This window comes from Hylobates moloch, unplaced genomic scaffold, assembly GCF_009828535.3.
Source record: "Hylobates moloch isolate HMO894 unplaced genomic scaffold, HMol_V3 SCAFFOLD_23, whole genome shotgun sequence".
In the NCBI taxonomy this organism is placed as follows: domain Eukaryota; kingdom Metazoa; phylum Chordata; class Mammalia; order Primates; family Hylobatidae; genus Hylobates; species Hylobates moloch.
The window spans coordinates 10,186,243-10,210,085 of NW_026652298.1; the positions used below are offsets into that span (position 1 = coordinate 10,186,243).

The following is a 23,843-nucleotide window of genomic DNA, read 5'->3' on the forward strand; positions in this document are numbered from 1 at the left end:
GTATAATTCAATCTCCTTATCCATTAGAAGTTTAGGGTCATGAAGCTTTAAGACACAGACAACAGCATCTGGTTCAACCATGAGCACCATTTAGTGAAATCTAAAATTGTTTTCACCAGCAGCAAACCCAGAACTCTTTCTAGTAATTGCTATTGGTTAACAGGAAAGAAGTATAGTGCTGAGTACATCTCTTCAACATCTCATTATTATTATTATAGGCATTCAGATATTACGAACTTGCTTTCCTTTCTTATACACTAAAATTCACTCCTCCCTTCAATTTTTCTATACTGAACATCTTGAGTCTTTTAAAAAAAAAACTTACAAATTTAAATGCATTCACAAAACAAATATGACATGCATTTTTTAAATCTAGAAATCATTTTGACACATTCCAAAATAAGGGCTTTACTCATCATCTTTGTTATAAAATTCTCTAACATATATATGCAAATTCTCTCTCTTCAAAATATACAAAAAGAACCCTTATATTTCAGGTGGCTTTCTCTAACTCATAGATAAAGGAAACCACCTTTCTTTTGCTATATTTATATAAGTATTTAGGTTATGTTTCCCTTGCCTCCTTTATTTGAGAAGAACTTCTTGAAGAAGACAGTTCATCATTTAATATGTATTACATAGTACTTAATGCATTGCAAGAACTTTGTGAATATAAACGTGTTGATTACACCAAATGTTTCTTGCTTATTCTGTGTGTTTACTCTTTCATTTACTAATATATTTGATAAACTAAGTCAACCTCATGTTGTGAAAATAGAGGCAGCCTGGCATACCACTAGAGCATAGGTTTCAGAGATGAAGACCTCATTTCAAATCCCGACTCCTCTACCACTACCTGGATTACTTTGGACAAGTTAGTTATTCTGGCTTTATTAATATCCTAATCTTTACAACTAGGATACTACCATTTCCACCTACAGCTGTTGAGTTATCAAGGCTGAGGGAGGGGCGCCTGCCAATGCCAAGGTTTGAGTAAGTAAACAAAGCAGCTGGGAAGCTCGAACTGGGTGGAGCCCACCGCAGCTCAATGACGCCTGCCGGCTTCTGTAGACTCCACTTCTGGAGGCAAGGCATAGCCAAACAAAAGGCAGCAAAAACTTCTGCAGATTTAAACGTCCCTGTCTGACAGCTTTGAAGAGAGTAGTGGTTCTCCCAGCATGGAGTTTGAGATCTGAGGATGGACAGACTGCCTCCTCAAGTGGGTCCCTGACCCCTGAGTCGCCTAACTGGGAGGTACCTCCCAGTAGGGGCCAAATGACACCTCATACAGCCAGGTGCTCCTCTGAGACAGAGCTTCCAGAGGAACGATCAGGCAGCAACATTTGCCATTCTGCAATATTTGCGGTTCTGCAGCCTCTGCTGGTGACACGCAGCCAAACACAGTCTGAAATGGACCTCCAGCAAACTCCAACAGACCTACAGCTGAGGGTCCCGACTGTTAGAAGGAAAACTAACCAACAGAAAGGACATCCACACCAAAACCCCATCTGTACGTCACCATCATCAAAGACCAAAGATAGACAAAAACCACAAAGATGGGGAGAAACCAGAACAGAAAAGCTGAAAATTCTAAAAATCAGAGCGCCTCTTCTCCTCCAAAGGAACGCAGCTCCTCGCCAGCAATGGAACAAAGCTGGATGGAGAATGACTTTGACAAGTGGAGAGAAGGCTTCAGAAGATCGGTAATAACAAACTTCTGAGAGCTAAAGGAGGAAGTTTGAACCCATCACAAAGAAGCTAAAAACCTTGAAAAAAGATTAGACAAATGGCTAACTAGAATAAACAGTGTAGAGAAGACCTTAAATGACCTGATGGAGCTGAAAACTATGGCACGAGAACTACGTGACTCATGAACAAGTTTAAGTAGCCGATTCAATCAACTGGAAGAAAGGTATCAGTGATGGAAGATCAAATGAATGAAATGAAGCAAGAAGAGAAGTTTGGAGAAAAAAGAGTAAAAAGAAATGAACAAAGCCTCCAAGAAATATGGGACTATGTGAAAAGACCAAATCTACGTCTGACTGGTGTACCTGAAAGTGACGGGGAGAATGGAACCAAGTTGGAAAACACTCTGCAGGATATATTCCAGGAGAATTTCCCCAACCTAGTAAGGCAGGCCAACATTCAATTCAGGAAATACAGAGAACGCCACAAAGATACTGCTTGAGAAGAGCAACTCCAAGACACGTAACTGTCAGATTCACCAAAGTTGAAATGAAGGAAAAACTGTTAAGGGCAGCCAGAGAGAAAGGTCGGGTTACCCACAACGGGAAGCCCATCAGACTAACAGCAGATCTCTTGGCAGAAACTCTACAAGCCAGAAGACAGTGGGGGCCAATATTCTAAATTCTTAAAGAAAAGAATTTTCAACTCAGAATTTCATATCCAGCCAAACTAAGCTTCATCAGTGAAGGAGAAATAAAATCCTTTACAGACAAGCAAATGCTGAGAGATTTTGTCACCACCAGACCTGCCTTACAAGAGCTCCTGAAGGAAGCACTAAACATGGAAAGGAACAACCAGTACCAGCCACTGCAAAAACATGCCAAATTGTAAAGACCATCAAAGCTACGAAGAAACTGCATCAACTAATGAGCAAAATAACCAGCTAACATCATATTGACAGGATCAAATTCACACATAACAATATTAACCTTAAATGTAAATGGGCTAAATGCTCCAATTAAAAGACACAGACTGGCAAATTGGATAAAGAGTCAAGACCCATTAGTGTGCTGTATTCAGGAAACCCATCTCACATGCAGAGACACACATAGGCTCAAAATAAAGGGATGGAGGAAGATCTACCAAGCAAATGGAAAACAAAAAAAGGCAGAGGTTGCAATCCTAGTCTCTGATAAGACAGACTTTAAACCAACAAAGATCAGAAGAGACAAAGAAGGCCATTACATAATGGTAAAGGGATCAATACAACAAGAAGACCTAACTATCCTAAATATATATGCACCCAATACAGGAGCACCCAGATTCATAAAGCAAGTCCTTAGAGACCTACTAAGAGACTTAGACTCCCACACAATAATAATGGGAGACTTGAACACGCCACTGTCAACATTAGACAGATCCACAAGACAGAAAGTTAACAAGGATACCCAGGAAGTGAACTCAGCTCTGCACCAAGTGGACCTAATAGACATCTACAGAACTCTCCAGTCAAAATCAACAGAATATACATTCTTCTCAGCACCACATGGCACTTATTCCAAAATTAACCACATAGTTCGAAGTAAACCACACCTCAGCAAATGTAAAAGAACAGAAATTATAACAAACTGTCTCTCAGACCACAGTGCAATCAAACTAGAGCTCAGGATTAAGAAACTCACTCAAAACTGCTCAACTACATGGAAACTGAACAACCTGCTCCTGAATGACTACTGGGTACATAATGAAATGAAGGCAGAAATAAAGATGTTCTTTGAAACCAATGAGAACAAAGACACAACATACCAGAATCTCTGGGACACATTTAAAGCAGTGTGTAGAGGGAAATTTATAGCACTAAATGCCCACAAGAGAAAGCAGGAAAGATCTAAAATGGACACCATAACATCACAATTAGAAGAACTAGAGAAGCAAGAGCAAACACATTCAAAAGCTAGCAGAAGGCAAGAAATAACTAAGATCAGAGCAGAACTGAAGGAAATAGAGACACAAAAAACCCTTCAAAAAAATCAATGAATCCAGGAGCTGGCTTTTTGAAACGATCAACAAAATTGATAGACCGCTAGCAAGACTAATAAAGAAGAGAGAAGAATCAAATAGACACAATAAAAAATGATAAGGGGGATATCACCACCAATCCTACAGAAATACAAACTACCATCAGAGAATACTATAAACACCTCTACGCAAATAAACTAGAAAACCTAGAAGAAATGGATAAATTCCTGGACATATACACCGTCCCAAGACTAAACCAGGAAGAAGTTGAATCCCTGAATAGACCAATAACAGGCTCTGAAATTAAGGCAATAAAAGTCCAGGACCAGACAGATTCACAGCCGAATTCTACCAGAGGTACAAAGAGGAGCTGGTACCATTCCTTCTGAAACTATTCCGATCAACAGAAAAAGAGGGAATCCTCCCTAACTCATTTGATGAGGCCAGCATCATCCTGATACCAAAGCCTGGCAGAGACACAACAAAAATAAAGAATTTTACACCGATATCTCTGATGAACATCGATGAAAAAATCCTCAATAAAATACTGGCAAACCAAATCCAACAGCACATCAAAAACCTTATCCACCATTATCAAGTGGGCTTCATCCCTGGGATGCAAGGCTGGTTCAACATACACAAATCAATGAACGTAATCCAGCATATAAACAGAACCAAAAACAAAAACCACATGATTATCTCAATAGATGCAGAAAAGGCCTTGACAAAATTCAACAGCCCTTCATGCTAAAAACTCTCAATAAATTTGGTATTGATGGGATGTATCTCAAAATAATATGAGCTATCTATGACAAACCCACAGCCAATATCATACTGAATGGGCAAAAGCTGGAAGCATTCCCTTTGAAAACTGGCACAAGACAAGGATGCCCTCTCTCATCACTCCTATTCAACATAGTGTTGGAAGTTCTGGCCAGGGCAATCAGGCAGGAGAAAGAAATAAAAGGTATTCAATTAGGAAAAGAGGAAGTTAAATTGTCCCTGTTTACAGATGACATGATTGTATATTTAGAAAACCCCACTGTCTCAGCCCAAAATCTCCTTAAGCTGATAAGCAACTTCAGCAAAGTCTCAGGATACAAAATCAATGTGCAAAAATCACAAGCATTCCTATACACCAATAACAAACAGAGAGCTAAATCATGAGTGAACTCCTACTCACAATTGCTTCAAAGAGAATAAAATACCTAGGAATCCAACTTACAGGGATGTGAAGGACCTCTTCAAGGAGAATTACAAACCACTGCTCAACGAAATAAAAGAGGACACAAACAAATGGAAGAACATTCCATGCTCATGGATAGGAAGAATCAATATCGTGAAAATGGCCATACTGCCTGCCCAAGGTAATTTATAGATTCAATGCCATCCCCATCAAGCTACCAATGATTTTCTTCACAGAATTGGAAAAAACTATTTTAAAGTTCATATGGAACCAAAAAAGAGCCCACATTGCCAAGACAATCCTAAGCCAAAAGAACAAAGCTGGAGATATCACACTACCTGACTTCAAACTGTACTACAAGGCTACAGTAATCAAAACAGCATGGTACTGGTACCAAAACAGAGATATAGACCAATGGAACAGAACAGAGGCCTCAGAAATAATACCACACATCTACAACCATCCGATCTTTGACAAACCTGACAAAAACAAGAAATGGGGAAAGGATTCCCATTGAATAAATGGTGCTGGGAAAACTGGCTAGCCATACGTAGAAAGCTGAAACTGGATCCCTTCCTTATACCTTATACAAAAATTAATTCAAGATGGATTAAAGACTTAAATGTCAGACCTAAAACCATAAAAACCCTAGAAGAAAACCTAGGCAATACCATTCAGGACATACACATGGGCAAAGACTTCATGTCTAGAACACCAAAAGCAATGGCAACAAAAGCCAAAATTGAGAAATGGGATCTAATTAAACTAAAGAGCTTCTGCACAGCAAAAGAAACTACCATCAGAGTGAATAGGCAACCTACAGAATGGGAGAAAAATTTTGCAATCTACCCATCTCACAAAGGGCTAATAGCCAGAATCTACAAAGAACTTAAACAAATTTACAAGAAAAAAATTAAAAAAACCTCATCAAAAAGTGGGCAAAGGATATGAACAGACACTTCTCAAAAGAAGACATTTATACTGCCAACAGACACATGAAAAAATGCTCATCATCACTGGCCATCAGAGAAATGCAAATCAAAACCACAATGAGATACCATCTCACATCAGTTAGAATGACGATCATTAAAAAGTCAGGAAACACTAGGTGCTGGAGAGGATGTGGAGAAACAGGAATGCTTTTACTCTGTTGGTGGGACTGTAAACTAGTTCAACCATTGTGGAAGACAGTGTGGCAATTCCTCAAGGATCTAGAACTAGAAATACCATTTGACCCAGCCATCCCATTACTGGGTATATACCCAAAGGATTATAAATCATGCTGCTATAAAGACACATGTACACGTATGTTTATTGCGGCACTACTCACAACAGCAAAGAGTTGGAACCAACGCAAATGTCCACCAATGATAGACTGGATTAAGAAAATGTGGCACATATACACCATGGAATACTATGCAGCCATAAAAAAGGATGAGTTCATATCCTTTGTAGGGACATGGATGAAGCTGGAAACCATCATTCTCAGCAAACTATCCCAAGGACAGAAAACCAAACACTGCATGTTTTCACTTATAGATGGGAAATGAACAATGAGAACACTTGAACACAGGGTGAGGAACATCACACACTGGTGCCTGTCGTGGGGCAGGGGGAGGGGGGAGCGATAGCATTAGGAGATACACCTAATGTAAATGATGAGTTAATGGGTGCAGCACATCAACATGGCACATGTATACATATGTAACAAACCTGCATGTTGTGCACATGTACCCTAGAACTTAAAGTATAATTAAAAAAAAAAGAAAAAGAAAATGTGGCACATATACACCATGGAATATTATGCAGCCATTAAAAAGGATGAGTTCATGTCCTTTGTAGGGACAAGGATGAAGCTAGAAACCATCATTCTCAGCAAACTATCACAAGGATAGAAAACGAAACACCGTATGTTCTCACTCATAGGTGGGAAATGAACAACGAGAACACTTGAACACAGGGTGGGGAACATCACACACCAGGGCCTGTCGTGGGGCAGGGGGAGTGGGGAGGGATAGCATTAGGAGAAATACCTAATGTAAATGATGAGTTAATGGGTGCAGCACACCAGCATGGCACATGTATACATATGTAACAAACCTGCATGTTGTGCACATGTACCCTAGACCTTAAAGTATAATTAAAAAAAAAAAAAAATGTGGCACATATACACCATGGAATACTATGCAGTCATAAAAAAGGATGAGTTCATGTCCTTTGCAGGGACATGGATGAAGCTGGAAACCATCATTCTCAGCAAACTATCACAAGGACAGAAAACCAAACACCGCATGTTATCACTCATAGGTGGGAAGTAAACAATGACATCACTTGGATATAGGGCAGAGAACATCACACACCAGGGCCTGTTGGGGGGTGGGAGCTGGGGGAGGGATAGCATTAGGAGAAATAACTAATGTAAATGATGAGTTGATGGGTGCAGCAAACCAACATGGCACATGTATAATCAAAACTGTACTTTGTGCACATGTACCCTAGAACTTAAAAGTATTAAAAAAAAAAAAACCAATATGGATTTTTCTCAAAAAAACTAAAAATAAAACTACCATATTATCCAGTAATCCCACTACTGGGTATTTATCCAAAAGAAAGGAAATCAGTATATCAAAGAGATATTGGTACCCCTACGTTTATTGTAGCACTATTCATAATAGCCAAGATATAGAATCAACCTAAGTGTTCAATGATGGATGAATGGAGAAGGAAAATGTGGTACATGTACACAATGGGATACTACTCAGCCATTAAAAAAAAAAAAAGAATGAAATCCTATCATTCATGGCAACATGGATGAACCTGGATGGCATGTTAAGTGAAATAAGTCAGGCACCAAAAGATAAATAATTCACGATCTCACTCACATGTGGGAGCTAAAAGAAGGAGCTTATAGAAGCAGAGGATAAAATTATGGTTATTAGATCCAGGAGGGGTAAGGGGAGAGGAGGACAGCAAGAAGTTGGTTAATGGATGCAAAATTACAGTTATATAAGAGGAATAAATACTAATGTTCAGTAGCGCTATAAGGTGAATAACAATAATTTATTGCATATGTTCAAAAAGCTAGAAAAGAGGCTTTTTTAATATTCCCAACACAAAAAAATGATAAATGTTTGAGGTGATAAATATCCTAACTACCCAGATTTGATCACTACACATTGCATACTTAGATCAATATATCACTCAGTACTCCATAAATATGTACCATTATAATATGGTAATAAAATTTAAATAAACTAAAATTTAAATAAATTGAAAATTAATAAAATTTAATTTAAATAAATTAAAGAAATAAATTTTTAAAGGCTCCTTTCCACACAGCTTGATATTTAGAAGGATGTTCCCGGATTTTGACATTTCATTGACTCTCCATCTGTTTTCAAATCTAACCTGCCTCTCGCTCATACATACTCTCCTCCTCTGTTTTCATAACTTGGCAGTAGTACTCTCTGCCCAAGGAAAGCAGTTAAGACATGGCAGGTAGGACAGCAAATGCTCTTTCGTGGAGCACTGTAATAGAGGCCTGCATGTATGCAACGGCTGGCTGTACACTCATTAGCTCACTCTCAATTCAAGGCACGGGCACCTTAACAAATGATTTGCATGTCTAAGCGGATTTCATCCCAGATTAATCTAGGTAATTGGCAAAAGTCGGTGGTTAACTTACACAACTTCCACTCAGGAAAATGGAAAGCCATAATGAACTTTCAGGTAGTAAATGGTGAAAAAAAAAAATACTGTTCCATTTATGACTCACAAGTATTCTATTAGAGAAACTGGAGGAAAAAATAATTATTTAATGGATGAATTTAATCTGTCTTGTGTACTCTATTTTTTAAAGGGGGATACAGGGTTAAGTCTTAATATTGAAGTGAAACATGTTCTGGCAGTTAGTGCTGGGTAGTCGGCTCCTATTTTACTCTGCTGGGACTCAGAAAGCCTCCTGGGACTCGATGGGAGGTACCCAATTTAAGGTCACAATAGAATAGAATGGAAGTTACTCATCCAGAGAATCTTTCAGAAGTGTTCTAGCTAAATCTTGATGGGCTACAAGCAATTAAAGTTTCCCAAGAGAAATAATCATTTAAGAATTCCCAATAAAGTGTGGCATGTAGAATCAGGGCTAAAATTTCCACTGCCTGATGCTATTAAGTACTAAGGTCTCAGAATAGACCAAGATTACCCAACATCCTAATTAAAAGTGGGATCAGCAACACCAAAACTAACCACCAAGTGGAGAGATGACTAATTGCCCAGATGACAATACTGATATCTGGACGCAAGAGACTGCTGATGAAACTCCCTGAGGAAGTCAGATCCTAATGCACAGCAATGTCTGTTCTTCACCCTATGCACTCATGACAGACGCTCATCCTGCTCTGCCTTTCTCAGCAGCTAGTCCAAGAGGGAGACAAAGAAATGGTTCAGGTATGAAAGAGCCGGATTTTCTCTGTGCAAAGCCATGTGTCCCAGTGGAATGCCCTCACTGAATATGTTGCAATCACACTCCTTATTTTTCAGCTGGAGTAAAAGAAAGCACATAATAAGGGTCCATATTCTCCATTCCTTCTTTTAATCTGTGTAGATAACTCAACAATTCCTTTATGGACCTGTGTGACTTCATTCCTCTTTAGTCTTCTCCCACGCCTGAATCTGAGGTTGGTTCCCTCCACCTCCAGGAATAAAACTGCCAAGTATGCAGTGAGAAGTGAAGTGCAAGACGAGCAATCTTCATTTTCCCTTGGATTATCTGGTGGTAAGTGTCCACATGATAAAATAGCACTGAAACATGAGCAAAAATGTTTGCAGAAAAGCAGACTCACATTGTCAGGCTTAATCTGAGACATCAGGGAATTCTAGCATAATTCTTCACACGGGCCCTGAGCTGTTTAAAGATCGCACGCACTCTGCTACTAACCTCCTGAATATACCAATCCCCATTGCTCCGAAAAGCTGAACCCAGAGCTACTGTTTCACCATTTCAGATTCTCCAGGAGAAGTACTAAGTTATGGCCACCATCTTCCCAGGTGAGCAAAAGGCATGAAAAGATTACCTTACTGAAACATCACTGCAACAAAACACAGCTCTGGTATGCTCTAAGAAGCCAAGAAAAATCCCAACTGGTTTTATTGTAGCAACACATTCAGTTCTCTACTCAACAAATCACAACTAGACCCACTGTTCAGTGAACAAGGTAAATTCTTACACATCAGGAAGCTCAACAGACTTGGACCAGATTCACTCATCTCCCCAATTCCTCACCTTCCAGGTTTACATGGTGCCATTACCTGTATAAGTGACGATTGTCTTCAAAATCTTCCTGACCCCATTTTCCCTTGATGTCTTCAATAACGTGATTCTTCAGGAATTTTTTTAGCAGCTGGACCGTTTGTTTGCGGGTCACTTCAGGGCCGAAGTTTTGACTGCACCTCAGCAGCTCATGCAGCCAATCCACAGCTTCGGCCGCTGTGAAACAATGCTCATAGCTCTTGAAACGACAGCGATGTTTCCGTAATGGCATCTTAGCACGAAAAAGCTCCACAGTCTCATTCCACTAGGGGAAAGAAAGAGAATGGCATCTAGTAATCAACTGATTTTTTAAAGATTGCTACATCTCAAATAATTAAAGCAAAGTATGCAATTTTTCCACTTAAACTGCTTTAATAACAGGTAGAGCCTTGAAAATGTTTATTTACAGGCTTCAAACTCTAATAAAGAAAAGTTTTGGAGAATGGATAGTGGTAATGGCTATACAACACTTTGAATGTACTTAGTGCCATAGAAGTATACACATAAAAAACAGTTAAAATAGTTTTATATTATGTATATTTTACCACAATTAAAACAAAAATAAAAACTTTTTTTTTTTTTGAGATAGAGTCTAGCTTTCTCGCCCAGGCTGGAGTGCAGTGGTGTGTCTCTGCTCACTGCAACCTCCACCTCCCAGGTTCAAGCGATTCTCCTGCCTCAGCCTCCCGAGTAGCTGAGATTACAGGCGCCCACCACCATGCCCAGCTAATTTTTGTATTTTTAGTAGAGATGGAGTTTCACCATGTTGGTCAGGGTGGTCTCGAACCCTTGATCTCAAGTGATCCAGCCACCTCGGCCTCCCAAAGTGCTGGAATTACAGGAGTAAGCCACTGCACCCCGCCTCAAAAATAGAAACTATTGATAGAAAAAAAACTCTAAAGAAAATGCAGCTTTTCAAGGGTAGTTCATCATTTATTCATTCAAGAAGTATTATTTATTGAGGAGGTTGCCATCAAGTTGTCCTATTAATGGATTTTTACATAAATGAAGAACATACAGTAAATAATGATTAAAACTAAGCCCACTACGCAGCTTTGCTTTTTGGAGTCCCCTGTTTAATATGACTTTACCTTCATTCAGCAAATATTTCTAGGTTGCTTATTATGTGAAAGGCATTGTAGGAGGAGGGGGAAAAGAGATGAAAAAGATAATACAGTGCCTGATGTCAAACAGCTCAAGGCCACAAAGATAAACCTTTGAAAAGTGATGAGCCAGTGTTTGCTTACATGCAAAACAAAGCTTTTTGAAAGAATAGATACTAGATACCTCAAATAATATATATTAGTTTAAAACTACCTCATGGTTCCTTTGAAAGGACCTAGAAGTTTAAGTGTGCATGACATCTTCAGATACCACATTGAAAAGTAGACTGGGTAGAGAGAGCTCAGGCTCTGAAGTCAAACACTGCTGGGTTGAGAGGCCTGTTCTACAACTGACCAGCAGGGCAACCTTTGACTCATTGCTAGACAAGCCTCCATTACTCCAGGTGTAATGCAGTACCCACATGACAGGGTTGTTACAAAGACCAGATGAGATGATGCTGATGCAGCCTATCACAGTGTCTGTCATGAAAGAAGTGCTTAATAAACGTTAGCCATTATAGCATCATTGCTGCTGTATTTATTAATATTATCAGGGTCAGTGTGGCTGTCAGAGCTGAGTACGTTGGAAAGACCCCAGAATGGAGTCTCCATTGGCCATTCGTCCAGCCTCTGCCAATAACTATGTGGCTTTGGTGCAGTTAACACCTTTCTCTAGGAATTTGTCCTAAATAAAAACATGGCCCTAGAAGCTCAAAAAATCTGATATGGGGAGTCAAAAATCATGGAAATTAAAATGAGAGGTCTGCTAAGAAACAGCACACCACACACTGATTGGATCCACTTCAGTTAAGTCTAGGGAATATATATCCCATTGCTTCTACTTTATTCAGGAAACTTGCTTTGTCAAATCAAGTACATACTAACTCACTGTAATACACTGCTGGCCATGCTCACCACACAATGATCCTAATTTTCAAGTTAAGAAACACTTGACCACTTCAGAATAACAGAATCAATCCCTGAGGAATGGGGAAAACATGAGGTATGGAGTCAGACCTGAGTTCAAATCCCAGTTCTGCCATATACTGGTTGCACAGGGCCTGGCACACGGTTAAGAACTGAAAAAAATCCAGTTTCCTTCCACTACAAGATGCCACTAGGGGGCAGGTGAACTGCCATGTTTCATAGCATCCTTGAAGACAAAAACCAGGTGTCTCTCTTAAATGTTACTTTCAAATAACTTCATGACAACTCAGCTTCTTTCTCCTTATATCTGTGACGTTATATCAGTGAGCAGAAAATCACGGAGCAAATAAATGACTTTTTTGTTCTCATTAGACTATAATATGTCCCAAACTTGTCTCCCCATTGTGTCTTTGTATATATGTAATCCTCATAATAACCATCTTTCAGAAGGAATTAAGAAATTTACTCAAATCTACCCAGCTAATAAGTGGTAGAACCAATCTGTATATTCAAATCTATATCTTGAATTTTAAAAAATCTATGTTCTACCTACAGTCTGCTGAAAATACAAAAATGTTAAAGGGAAATAACAGTCTCATCTCCATATTGTTTTAAAGCTAGCTCTAGAAAAGAATCTCATAAGTACTTGTTTAATAAATGCTTATATAAGGTATGATCTCTTTTTTTTTCTCAGCCACTTTACTTTTAGAGATTCACCATGTAGAAGCAGAAATATAAGGGACTAAAAAGCATTTACAGGCCAGGTGCAGTGGCTTACACCTCTAATCCCAGCACTTTGAGAGGATGAGGTGGGCAGGTCACTTGAACCAAGGAGTTCGAGACCAACCTGGGCATCATGGTGAAACCCCATTTCTACAAAAAATTTAAAAATTAGCCAGGTGTAGTAGTGTGTGCCTGTAGCCGCAGCTACTCGGGAGACTGAGTGGGGAGGCTGAAGTGGGAGGATCACTTGAGCCTGGGAGGTCAAGGCTGCAGTCAGCCATGATTGCACCACTGCCTTCCAGCCTGGGCGACAGAGTAAGACCCTGTCTCAAAGAAAGATAAAATAAAAGTATTTACAAGTTAAATTTTATTTAAACATGTTGAATTATATTTAATAAACCTGAGTGTTTTTTTCAGAGAAAGCATTTATAAGTATTTTATATACTTATAAACATATTTATGTTTTATAATCAGAGAAAAATTAGAACTAATTTGTCATTTTATAATCAGAGAAAAACTAGAACTAATTTGAGTAAAATTGACTGAAGTGTGGAATAGCCACAAAACAAAATACTATCAATAGTTCCAGACAGAAATAGATATCATAAATATAACAAAGTGGAAGAAAAACGTACAAAACTATATATAATCTGATCCTATCTGCTTTGGTATATGCATATGAAAAGCTAAATGAATATACAACAAACTTAAAAAAAAAAAGGAAAGTCATCTCTTTTGAAGAAGGAATATAAGGCAACTTTTATTGTGTAACATATTTCTAATTTCTTCCTACATAATTATTTCAACATCTTTTTAGGAACGTAGGCTCCCTGCCAGTCTCCTAAAGTCCTTAAAATTCATAGTCATATTCTCATTTTCTCTTACTCTTCTCTTTCAAGTCTGTCACTTTACAAACTCTGAATCTTTTATTTCTCACCTCTCTTCCTATTTAAATCAGATTTTTCTGACATCACCTTTTTCTTTAAACTGTATTTCTGATCTCAGAGTTGTTTTTTGTTTTTTTGTTCGTTTGTTTGTTTTTGCCCAACCTTGGGTCATGTTTTCCCTTCTAATCATGCCTTTTCTTCCGGATTTCTCTTCATACTCTCTGCTGCCCAACCACCTGAGAAACTATTATCCTATTTCTCTTTTATTTTTGATGGCTAACCTTCTCAGCCACACTCATAATTCCTGGGCATACAACAACAGAAGCTTGAGGGACAGAAGTGGGGTTTGTGTATGCATGTACCCCGGATGTGTAGCACAGTGTGTGACCCACACTAGGTAGTCAATAAGCAAGTGCTTAATCGATCTTTCACTTTTTCTACTTTTTTTTTTTTTGAGACGGAGTCTCATTGTATAGTCCAGGCTGGAGTGCAATGGCATGATCTTGGCTTAATGCAACCTCCGCCTCCCGGGTTCAAGCGATTCTCCTGCCTCAGCCTCCCAAGCAGCTGGGATTACAGGCATGCGCTACCACACCCAGCTGATTTTTATATTTTTAGTAGACATGAGGTTTCACCATGTTGATCAGGCTAGTCTTGAACTCCTGACCTCAGGTAATCCACCCACCTCAGCCTCCCAAAGTGCTGGGATTACAGGCGTGAGCCACCACACCCAGCACTTTTTCTACTTTTTTTAACCAACTTCTCAACCTCACGAAATTTAATCCCACTAATTCCTAATCATGTCTTCCTCCTGGCCAAATTGAAATAGCTTTTTATTCTTACATTAATCTTTCTACTTCTTTTGACACTGTTATGAGTCATGCTCCAAATTAAGTTAGTCCAAATTTAAAATCTTTTTTAACTTAAAAACACACAGAAACAAGGCAAGCCACTGAGTAGGATAAGATATATCTATCATTTCCAAACAAAACAAAAAAAATGAATAAGAAAAAGATATTCCAATTAAAAAATGAAAAAAAAATTTAAACAGGTATATCATAAAAAAAGATCTTCAAATGTCCTTTAACATATACAAAGATGTTAAACCTCATTAATTATCAGTGCAATGTAAAAGAACTCGACAAGTCAATATCACGACATGGCTATCAGAATAACTAAAATGAAAGACAGGAGGATCTAATGATCCCACTTTTGGGTATTTGCCCAAAACACTTGAAGTCAAGATGTCAAAGAGCTGTCTGCGCTCCCATGTTAATTTACTATTTACAAGAGCTAAGTTATGGAATCAACCTAAAAGTCCATCAACAGATAAATGAATAAAGAAAATGTGGTATACATATACAATATAATACTATTCAGCCTTTAAAAAAAGAAAGAAATGTTGTCATTTGCAACGACATGGATGGAAGTGGAGAACATTATACCAAGTGAAATAAGCCAGGAACAGAAAGACAAATAATGCCTATTCTCATTTATATGTGGAATCTAAAACAATTGAGTTCAAAGAGGTAAAGAGCAGAATGGTGGTAACCAGAGGCTGAGGGGAGTGGGGAACGGGGAGATAATGGTCAAAAGGTACAAAGCCTCAACTAGAGAGGAAATTATCTTTTTTATTTGAGATATCTTGGCACCATGGTGAAGATATTAATAATAATGTACTTTCAAAATCTGAGAGTAAATTGCAAGTGTACAACAAAAAAATGTTAAGTATTTGAGGTGATGGATATGGTAATTAGCTTGATTTAATTATTCCACTGAATTCGTAAATCATAACATCATTTTGTACTCTACGAATATATACAACTATAATTTGTCAGTTTACAATTTACAAAACTAAAATTTTTTTTAGAGACCTAAAAAATAAGAAAAAAGGTAGGCACTACTAAGTGCTGGTAAGACTGTGAAAGAACTAGAAATCTCATACACTGCTGTAAGGAATGTAAATTGGAGCGACCAGTTTGGAAAACAGATTGGCAATATCTACAAAAGCTAAATATCTGAACACCTTATAACTCAGCAATTCTACTCCTAAGCATATACCCAACAGAAATCCATATATATGTTCCCCAAAAGACACATTATTCATAATGGCACTATCCATAATAGGCAGAAACAACCCAAATGTCCATCAACATAAGAATAAGTTATAATATATTCACCAATAGAATGCAGTGAAAATGAATGAACTATTGCTACATGCCATAACATAAATGAATCTCAGAAAATAATATTGAGATGAAGAGGCCAGATATGAAAAGTAAATACTATGATTCCATTTACTTGAAGCTCAAAAGCAGGCCAAATGATCCATGATATTTGAAATAATGATAGTAGTTACCTTTATAAGGAGGTAGGGACCGAGCGGGGGAAAGGAGACTTCTGCGGTGCTAGTAATATGATATTCCTTGATCTGAATGTTGGTTACATGGGATGCTCACTTTATGAAAATTTGTTGAGTTGTACACTTTTTGTACAACTCAACAAATTTTTTTGAGCATTTTTCTGTACATTATGCCTAATTAACACCTAAAAACAAAAACACATACATACACATATGCAAATGCTCACATACTAAAATTATTACCCACATGAAAATTGGCAAATATGAACTGGTTGGCTGGGGTGGTAAACTGCATGTGGAAGACAGTAGGGAGGTTGGAGAAGAAACCAAGTGAGTGGATGAAGGAGGGAAAGTATGTAAACAGGAAAAGCAGAGCAAAGGCTAAATAATGAATAGTAGACAGGAAGTCCATAAAGAGTCCAAGAATGCTGATTTAACTTCTCTACCTATCTACCCACTTTACAAGGTTATTGTAAGATCAAATGAGATCATGACTATAAAAGTCCTTTGTTAAAAATGTGTTCCTCAAATTTAAGGATAATATATAAAATGTCCAGGATAGCTCTTAAATTATGAGGTTCAATCTATTCTAGAGCTGGAAAAAATCTTTGGGACAAAATCAAGACCTTAGCAGGATACACAGCTTAGCAAATGTCATTCAGGTACTTAGTCTGTGAATAAGATCTGGAATCCTGTGCTACAGACTTTTCTTCAAGTAGTCATTTCACTATGCCAAATACCTATGGATATTACCATACCTTTAAACAATTTTCACATATTTTTAATCATTGATTATTGATTTTTTTAATACATGCTCTGATACCTAGCTTTCATTTATCATTAGATTTTTGCACCTAAAAGGCATAATCAAGTATGTAGGGCCGGGGGAAGGGGTAATAAAAAAGATTTTTGTTTATTTTATGTTGGTTGAACAATCATAATCATGAACTAAAATTACCTAATGCATAATACCTCATGCGTTACATAAACATAATGAAGACATGGCTCTCTGGGACCCAATATTTCCAAATATCACTAGGTATGTCCACTAATTGACCCAGTCTGGTTAGCAGTTCTGTTGTTCTTTTAATTACAGAAGTAATAACACTCATTGAAACAAACAAATTAAATATAGAAGTATACACAAAAGAGTTTGCATGTCTTACCCCATACCTATCACATACAGACACATAGACAGAATTTTTCCTTTGTAGGTGTGTTGTTTATTGTTGTTTGCCATTTTAAAAAATGAGATCAATCATGTTGTATATGTTATCCTAAAACATGCTTTTGCACCTAACAGATATCTCCCTGCGTCATACTTGCAGATCTAGCCCATTCTTAAGAATGTGCCATAATTTCTTCTGCTATTTTCTAACAAATGGTCATCCAAGTTCTGCCCAGTTCAATTTTTACAAATATGTTACAGGTATATACTTGTTTATATAACCTAAAGTACCAAGGCTTTTGTTTACTTTTGATAGATTACTAAAAAGTATCAGCATATTTAAATCAGTTGTAGCAATTCACACTTCCACCAACAATGTGGGAGACTAAAGCCTTACACTTTGGCCTACACTAGATGTTATCATTCCTTTCATTTCTGCCAATCTATGTAAAAGAAATGATAGAGCCATATTTTGTTTGCATTTTCATATCTTTACCTTTAGTCATATTCATTTCTTCTTCTGAGATTTGCCATTTTTCTATTGGGTTATCTCTTTTTTAAAATCAATTTTAAGAACTGTTTAATCCGTTAATGTTTAAGGGCATAGAAGTCAGGAAAGTTAATCGATTTTGTTCAGTTCAATATCCTCACAACAAAGACCAGTGACTGACATATAGTATACCCATTTAATATGTACTGATGAATATAGAATATTAAACCTTTTTGTTATATGTTACGAATGTTTTATCTTAGCCTATCAATTTCTTTACATAGTCTCAAGCTATACAATGATTTTGTTGTAGGTGTTGATGTTTTTATAAGGAAATAAATATCTATTTTCTTTATCAGTTCAGAGTTTATTCTCTTAAGAAAGCTTCCCTATCCTGAGGTATTAAAACATTTATCAAAATTTTCTTTTAATATTTTAGAGGGTATGTTTTTTAATATGTAAACCTTTAACTGAATTTTATATGGTGGGAGGCAGGGGATCTCTATTTGTTTGTGGATGGAGAGTTGTGTTAGTCCATTCTTGCGTTGCTGTAAAAAAATACCTGACACTGGGTAATTTATAAAGGTAAGAGGTTTAATCAGCTTGCGGTTCTGCAGAGTGTCCAAGAAACATGGTGCCAGCATCTGCTCAGTTTCTGGTGAGGCCTCAGGAAGCTTTTATTCAAGGCAGAAGGTGAAGCAGAAGCAGGCAGAAGGAGGCACGTAACACAGGAAGGGGCGAGCAAGACAGAGTGTGGGACAAGGTGCCACACTTTTAAACAATCAGATCGCACATGAACTCAGAGTGAATACTCACTCATTATCATGAGGACAGCAACAGGCCATTCATGAGTGATCTGTCCCAATGACCCAAACACCTCCACTAGGCCCCACCTCCAACACATGAGATTTGGAGGGGACAAATGTCCAAACCATATCAAGAGTCAATTATGCCATGCTTTTCTAAATTGAACAGAAATACTATTAAGTAACCTTACATATCATACTTCTTGGTTGTTTCTATCCCATTGAGCGACTATCTGTTCCTGTGTAATACCATACAGTTGTCATTACAGTCAATTAATACCAAGTATAAATCTCTGGTAGGACAAGGCCCCTGTCTTCTTTGGAAGGGAATGTGAAAACTTCTTTCTTTTTTTTTTTTTTGAGATAGAGTCTCGCTCTGGTGCCCAGGCTGGAGTGCAGTGGCATGATCTCGGCTCACTGCAACCTCTGACTCCCTGGTTCAAGTGATTCTCCTGCCTCAGCCTCCCAAGTAGCTGGGATTACAGGCATGTGCCACCACACCCAGCTAATTTTTGTATTTTTAGTAGAGACTGGGTTTCACCATGTTGGCCAGGATGGTTTTGATCTCCTGACCTCGTGATCCACCTGCCTCGGCCTCCCAAAGTGCTGAGATCACAGGCATGAGCCACAGCATCTGGCGTGAAAATTTCCTTTTGTGAAGTTCATTTCTTTTTGTGAGGGAAAACTTTTTTCAATTCTCAGAATTTTACTCTTCAGCATGAGCTTTCGATTCATTGCATTCTCCCACACTGGAAAAAAAAATCCATTAGGATTCAGAATGGATTAACTGCTCTATTGCTACTGACTTTTATTTCATACTAGAAAATGTCTAATAAAACATCTTTATCCAAGTCCCACTGCCCCTTTTAAAAAGAGCATTTATAAATAGACTTTTGAATTTACTCATTTTGATTTTGAATGGCATTTATCATTATGGGTTATATTTCCTTAATATATGAGATACTTTAGGTTTTTCAAGGCCTACTGAGGTCACCTTGGTCTCTGTTCCCACTTATTCCCAAATATAACTAAGGGGTTATTTGGCTACTTTGCTCAGAAAGAAAAATAATTGTCTTTAAATAATCTAACAATATACCATTCTCAGTCACTTTTGGAAACAAAATATCCTATGTCAACAAAGAACAAGAAAGAGCTTGAATTTTTTTTCATGACATTATATTTGAAGAGAATCTTTACAGCAAATAGAACAAAACAGATCTGTTTTATGACTGTAAAACACTTTTTGTTTTGCTCTACTTATTAATTTCAGTCCCCTAGTTTCTCAGGAAAAAATAAAATCACACAATTGTTTTTGCTTAACATGATGAGGCAAACTACACCTACTGCTGTGCATCCTGTTCTTTTCTTCAGGATATTCCATTTCCTTTCTTCTTAGTACCAAAAATATTATGATAGCGGTGCTATAAAGAAAACTGACTGGTCTGGGAGTTCAGTGACAACCAATCCTAGATCTACTTGTACTTGCCACAACCTCATTGTGTGATCTTGCCATTCTAACTCTCAGATTCAATGAAAGCTGTATCTTTTAAAATTTATCAGTTGCATCAGACCATATATATAACTCAGAATAAGTTCAAAGAAGATTTAAGCAGTTTCTAGAAAAAAAATGTCTTTCTCTCTACTTGAATGAACTATTTATACTAAGTTTACAAAAATGAAAGTTATTTCAATGAAAATGTATAAATGGCTAATTAGAATCACACTTATCATGAGTTAGGGCTGTCATTTGACTTTTGTCATAACATTTTACCTAATCCACAAAATGTTATTTTCAAATAAGACTTTGGTGCTTTAGAAAAAGCACCAAAGAGCTTTTTCTAAAGCTGTACATGCTTTGAGAAAGTAAAGTGAGCCATGAAAGGAGAAAATAGAGGCCTAGTTTTTGTATCCCAATAGATTTTTACCAAGCTTCCCCTGAAGAAAGTTTAGAATGAGCATGATGGGAAAAGAGAGAAATATACTGCGGATGGAGGGAGGAAAGGCCAGCTAGGTCCAACAAGTAAAAAGAGGACTAGTCTCAAACTATTAAATATTTGATTTACCTAGCAAAAGCTTTAAGTCACAGCTGGGGAAACAATTAGAGATTTTACAACGGAAAGAAGCATCTTCAATGTTGGCTGCAATCACTGACAGCAGGAATACTCACTTTTGAAAAAAAAAATTGGCTATTGTTTTCTGTTTTCCAATTCTTAGTTTAATATGATGTTCTTCAAACACTATGAAGTTGAGAACTGAATTGATTACCTGGGAAATTCTGGTGAAACTGAGGTGTTTGTTTCATTAATTATCCATGTCATGTATCTTCTTAACTTAACCTAAATTTAGCCTGAATATTATTTGTTACGGACTGAAGACTTCTAGAGAGCAGAGAGCACCTTTTTTTAATTAAACAAATTCCTTTGATAATAGTTTAATGTGACTCAAGAATCCAGCAGTATCTATATATGAGCCCTCTGCATCCATGAAAAGTACCTCATACAATTCTGTGAATATGAGACTAAAATACAATTTCAATTATGAGGTAATTTTTTTTTTTTTTAGTCTAATGCAGGAAGAATGAAGACTAGTCACGTCAAGAACCACAGCCTCGCTATGTTTTCCTTATGTAAGTGCTGTAAATAGATTGGTGAAGGGAAAGATCAAATGCCTTATTTTCCTCCCTAAAGTTAGACCCATCAATAGTCTTGACCCCAGATCATTCTGGTGTCTGTATAGTGTTTGCAAAGATGAGTGCAATAATTCTTCCCATCCTCTCCACATGCACCTCTGTGGCTTTGCCACTCTGCCCATCAAGAAGTGGAGTTGACTTTCTAGAATCTGGATTTAGCTGTTTAACTTGCTTTGACCAATGAGATTTGAACAAAAAGTCACAAGCTGAAACTTCCTTTTAGCTACGTTGGAACCATGAGACCACTACGTGAAGATGCCTCCGATAACCTGTTAGAAATATCTGGCCCAGGTAACAGCCAGGACCAAGTCAAGCAGCCATCTTCCATCATCCAGTACTAGCCAAGTCACATTACTTGTGGCACATAAGTGACCTCCACAAAAGAGCCACTGACATGAGTCTAGCCCACATTACTGATCCAAAGGATGAGCAAATAAAATGCTTGTCTTTATGCCAAATAAAACAATGTCACAGACTCTCCCAATCCCCTTATTATTATTAATATATATATATTTTTTTGAGATAGAGTTTCACTCTTGTTGCCCAGGCTGGAGTGCAATGGCGCAATCTCAGCTCACTGCAACCTCCGCCTCCCAGGTTCAAGCGATTCTCCTGCCTCAGCCTCCCGAGTAGCTGAGATTATAGGCGCATGCCACCATGCCCAGCTAATTTTTGTATTTTTAGTAGAGACGGGGTTTTGCTGTGTTGGCCAGGCTGGTCTCGAACTCCTGACCTCAAGTGATCCGTCCCCTTAAATCACGTAAAATTTCATGAGTATGTGGCGTGTGCAGTTTTCTGTGAAGAGGATCCTTAATCTTCATCAGATTCTCAAAGTGATCTATGAGCCAAACTTAAAAAGTAAAGACGGTCAGCCCCAACTATGATTTCTCTTCCAGAAGCTGGCCGCCTCAGCTCTGACTTGACCTACTGGTATAGTGTGTGGCTGGCTTTGGAAAGAAAAGGAAACCCTATTTACATTATCCATATCCCAGCATCCTCACCTCTTCCATGAGTCTAGCTGAGTAAGAGTTTGGATCTTAGTTCCCATCTTTTCCTGTGTATTCATTATGATGCATGGAACGATGAGAGTAATTCCCATATTAAATGTAGCCAGAGGCTGGCAGACCAAGGAGCAAGTTACCGTCCTCCCAAATTACCATTACACGTCCACAGAAAGTCCTCTAAAAACTTGCCAAGGACATTACCAAATTGTCACCCTTTATTGCATTATAGTAAGCCTTTGAGGTAGAAATCACTAAAATTACTTGCTCCAAGTCAAAGCAGACCAAGTACACCTCATTACCAAAGCTTTTCTCCCAGAAAAAAAAAAAAAAAAAACAGGACCCAGGACCCCCAGGTTCGGCAAAGACTCTCCTAAAACATCTGTTCCGGCCAGCTCCTCATTTGGATCGGTGCTGACAGAAACACAAACGCCAGGGGCCGGAAATGTGGCCAGCGTGATGCCCCTCTGTTCTGGGCACCGTTTGTTCGAATACCTCGTCAGGTATTATCAGGTGTCACCCGGGAAGGAGACACGCCCTGCCTGGACTGCCGCGAACGCTGAGCGTTACGGGGTACGTGGTGGCCCCTCAGGTTACCGACCGGGTCAGTTAGATTCCAGAGGACAAAAGGCAGGCAACAGCCTGGTCTTGGGGTCTTTAAATAGAGAGGCGCCATCTACTGCCGAGAACCCAGTCAACATCTCATGGACTAAGCTGCACTCACCCCCGGCCGGCTGAGCTCTGGGCCTCGTTAGCCTTTCTTTGAGGCTCGTCCACTAAAAGGCAGCCCCAGTAGTCCCAGCTGAAATGCTCCACACCCGAGCCCCGCTGGCCTGCAGAAGCGAAGACTGACAAGCACTCTGTCCGTGCGCTGACTGGGGGCTCGCGGCACCGGCGGCTCCGCCCAGGCCCCCGCACACTCACTCACCAGCCTGGTAGCTCGGTACGGCCCGGGCCCCACGATGCGATGCTCCATGGCGCGTAGGCAGCAGCGGCCGCAGCCGCGCCAGCGCCGATCCCAGCCAGCCGGAGGAGCAGCAGTTTGAATCCCAAGCCCGCGGCCTCCGGGTGCTGATTGGGCGGCGCGGCAGCACGTCACCGGAACTGCGCGGGGTGGGCGGGGAGGCAGGCGTCTCCTCTGAAACCCGCGGCGCAGGGAGCTCCGGGTGCCAACTTGCCCGGGGCGGAATCTGTTGCCCACCCTGGTCCCACCGTGCGAGCACACCTGGGCAGGTGCGACTAAGGGGCCGGGGGCGTCTCCCCAGCGCTGGACAACGCTGTGCAGCGCCCTTCCCAGATTTCTGCGTCCGCGCAACACAAACACGCACGCTTTCTCTACAAAAGGGTCAATAATAGGTGTTATCCAGCGACTGAAACCCAGCTTTGAGCCGCGTGGATAAATCCCTGTCCTCCCTACCAAGTGCACTGTGAGCCTGGAGGTGCTGCTAACGCTGAGAGAAGCGGGTAGTGAAATGAAGCGAGGCGACA

At 39.0% G+C, this 23,843-nt stretch overlaps 1 protein-coding gene across 1 annotated transcript in view; it reads right to left on the reverse strand.

Moving 5' to 3' along the window:
• The window catches only part of DEPDC1B (DEP domain containing 1B), a 101,972-nt gene extending 78,614 nt beyond the window's left edge, over positions 1-23,358 (reverse strand). The window contains exons 1-2 of the mRNA XM_058434241.1: positions 23,284-23,358; positions 10,199-10,464 (exon numbers count right to left, since the gene is read on the reverse strand). Coding sequence (XP_058290224.1) covers positions 10,199-10,464; positions 23,284-23,331 — 314 coding nt within the window. The 5' untranslated portion in view covers positions 23,332-23,358. The remainder of the gene's footprint in view (positions 1-10,198; positions 10,465-23,283) is intronic.
• Positions 23,359-23,843: the final 485 nt, after the last annotated feature.